Below are 2509 nucleotides of genomic sequence, written 5' to 3' on the forward strand. Positions count from 1 at the left end.
CTGGATTAGAATATACTAACTTTCACACATTATATCGGCAGCACTAACGTGACGTTTAGGCGGTTCGTTTAACTATTATACGCGATGTAAGTTTTTTGAGGGGTGGTTAATGAAAGTGTTCTAAAAAGCAACATTAATTTCTTGACGACCTAATATAAAGGTTTATAAATTTTACATAGAATAATGATAAAAATAGGTTGTCAAAGATCATGAAGACTGTTTTACTCTATCAAATGATGATAAAATTATAGTTACTGCTAGAACTAGTTAAGCACTAGGCCTGTTGAGGAAAGATGATGATGATGAACAAAAATAAGAAATCTCAGTTTTGGCTGTTTGCCAGTTTTCGACTTTGGGATGCTCTGGATAATTGAAAAGCAGCAATATACATGGAGACAGAGCTACTATGTCAGGTAGCTCTTCATATCTAGCTTCTGATGACCTGTAGAGAAGAAAATCCAGATGACATTTGTATTGCCTTAATAAGGGCATCTGTGCCATCCTTACCTAGAGAGGGATAGCACACTGCCCAATAAACCTCCATGTCTTGTGTACAAGGGATTTTTTGTACAGCCTATTTCAGTTTGATTTTCTCACACCAGGGATGGATTAGACTGTTGGGACATTGAGAAAATTCCATTGAAAAAATTAGATTTTTTTTATACTATTTTCTTTTTCCAGGTAACAGCTGATGAGCATAATAATAGTAGGCAAACAAAATTTAATCTTAAATGTGTATTTTTGTTTAATTTGTGAACTATATGAATAATACTAGATATATTGTAGGCTATACACTATTAGCTGCATCACCCCACTGATTTTTTCAGGAATCCATCTTCACTGATCCCATTGGAGGGCCAGTGTAAAAACATTTTACCCGGACCATTTTTAGTCATCAGTGAGACTAGAGAGCATATCATGCACCTCATTGTTTGTCTTTTTTTTTCAAGTAAAAATTCACTGGTGAATTAACTGGTGCACAATTAGCTGTAATATGTGCAACTTGTTAATATTTGTTTGTAATTAAACACAAAGCTACACAATGGGCTATCTGTGCTCTGCCCACGATGGGTATCAAAACCTGGTTTCTAGCATTGTAAGTCTGCAGACATACTGCTGTGCCACTGGGGGGCAACTTGTTAGTAATCACCTTCCGAGTTGTTAACAACCAGTCTATATATTTTTATTTTTCTATAGTTGGGCAGATTCACCTCAGTCACTTCGAAAACCATTGAAAGCATCCAAATCCCCTGAAGAACATCATCTGGTGAGGAATGATTCTTCTGTACATATTTCCACCAGTTCAATTAATATGCCTGGAAAGAACATAGATGTGACAACTACCCATCTAGCCAAGCAAGGTAAGAAATTTGGTAGATAGAGTTAGTCAGGCTTCCCAAGATAAATTTGGTCCATGTTTCAGAAAGAAAAAAAAAGCATTTAATACAGTTGAAAGTTTAAATTCCTATTCTATGCAAAAAAACAACAATTGTTTTATAAATTATTATAGCTATTAAGGTTTTAAAACATATTTCTAAGTGAATGTACAACTCTCACTATTTATATCAAAACAATAGAGTATTTCAGAACCACATTAATAACTCTATGTTTTTCACTTAGTTGTTTCAAAAAGAAAATTCAGTTGATGGATGTATATACTTTCTCGTTTGACTTAACAAGGTCCATGTCAATTTCGAGATTTTTTTAAAAATTCATTTTAAATTATTATAGCTGGTCTTTTGTTAAAAAAGTTTTATTGTCGAATTATATATAAATTGCCATGATTGTAAAAATGACATGAATTCTATGTTAATTTTTTTGTAGAAGACATTTTAATTCCAAAAGAGTGTCCAGTCCAAAGAAGTGAAGATTCTGGTCTGGGAACAACAAGTAACCTTCAAACAAGTCCTAGGAAACGACCTGGTCAACTGACTATGGACTTGAAACAGCAACCTATCTCTTGCAGCAGTTCATTCCTAGGTTCTTGTTCAAGTCTGGCCAATACACCCACCTTGGAAAAGAATGGCCAATGTGGCTGGAAAAAAGAGGGGTGAATTTATATTTGATTAAAATAATTTTGTAATTTTAAAATATATTTAATGAAATTGCAAGAATGCAATTATATATTTATTTTTTATTTTTGACTAAATATAATATTCTTAACTTATGTTTTTTCAGGTTTTTATGTCAATATATAATTTCTCTACTATGTAGTTTATTTGTGGTGATAATTTTTTATAAAAGTAATTTGAGAAATTTCTTCAAGAACCTTTCCTTCTTGACAATTTTTGTTCATTAAATACAGTACCATTTATAAGAGTTTATTTATATTCTGTATTTCTTTAATAAGAACTGTCACTGGTTAATCTTTTCATCATTGTGATTTAGCAACATTTTAATGTAAAAACTCTAATGAATTGCATCTTAAGAAGCCATCATTGTAAATACTACAAATTATTCCAACTGTTACATCTCCGTTTGTTAATTAACTTTCCGTAACTTCGTTCCG

General features: G+C 32.2%; 1 protein-coding gene across 3 annotated transcripts in view; it reads left to right on the plus strand.

Moving 5' to 3' along the window:
• Nucleotides 1–2509, plus strand: part of LOC106461816 (otopetrin-2-like) — a 59806-nt gene that overhangs the window by 35007 nt on the left and 22290 nt on the right. For all 3 annotated transcript variants that reach the window (XM_022388893.1, XM_022388894.1, XM_022388895.1), the window contains exons 2-3: nucleotides 1198–1361; nucleotides 1825–2050. In XM_022388893.1, coding sequence (XP_022244601.1) covers nucleotides 1198–1361; nucleotides 1825–2050 — 390 coding nt within the window. The remainder of the gene's footprint in view (nucleotides 1–1197; nucleotides 1362–1824; nucleotides 2051–2509) is intronic.

Source organism: Limulus polyphemus, unplaced genomic scaffold, assembly GCF_000517525.1.
Source record: "Limulus polyphemus unplaced genomic scaffold, Limulus_polyphemus-2.1.2 Scaffold1037, whole genome shotgun sequence".
NCBI lineage: Eukaryota > Metazoa > Arthropoda > Merostomata > Xiphosura > Limulidae > Limulus > Limulus polyphemus.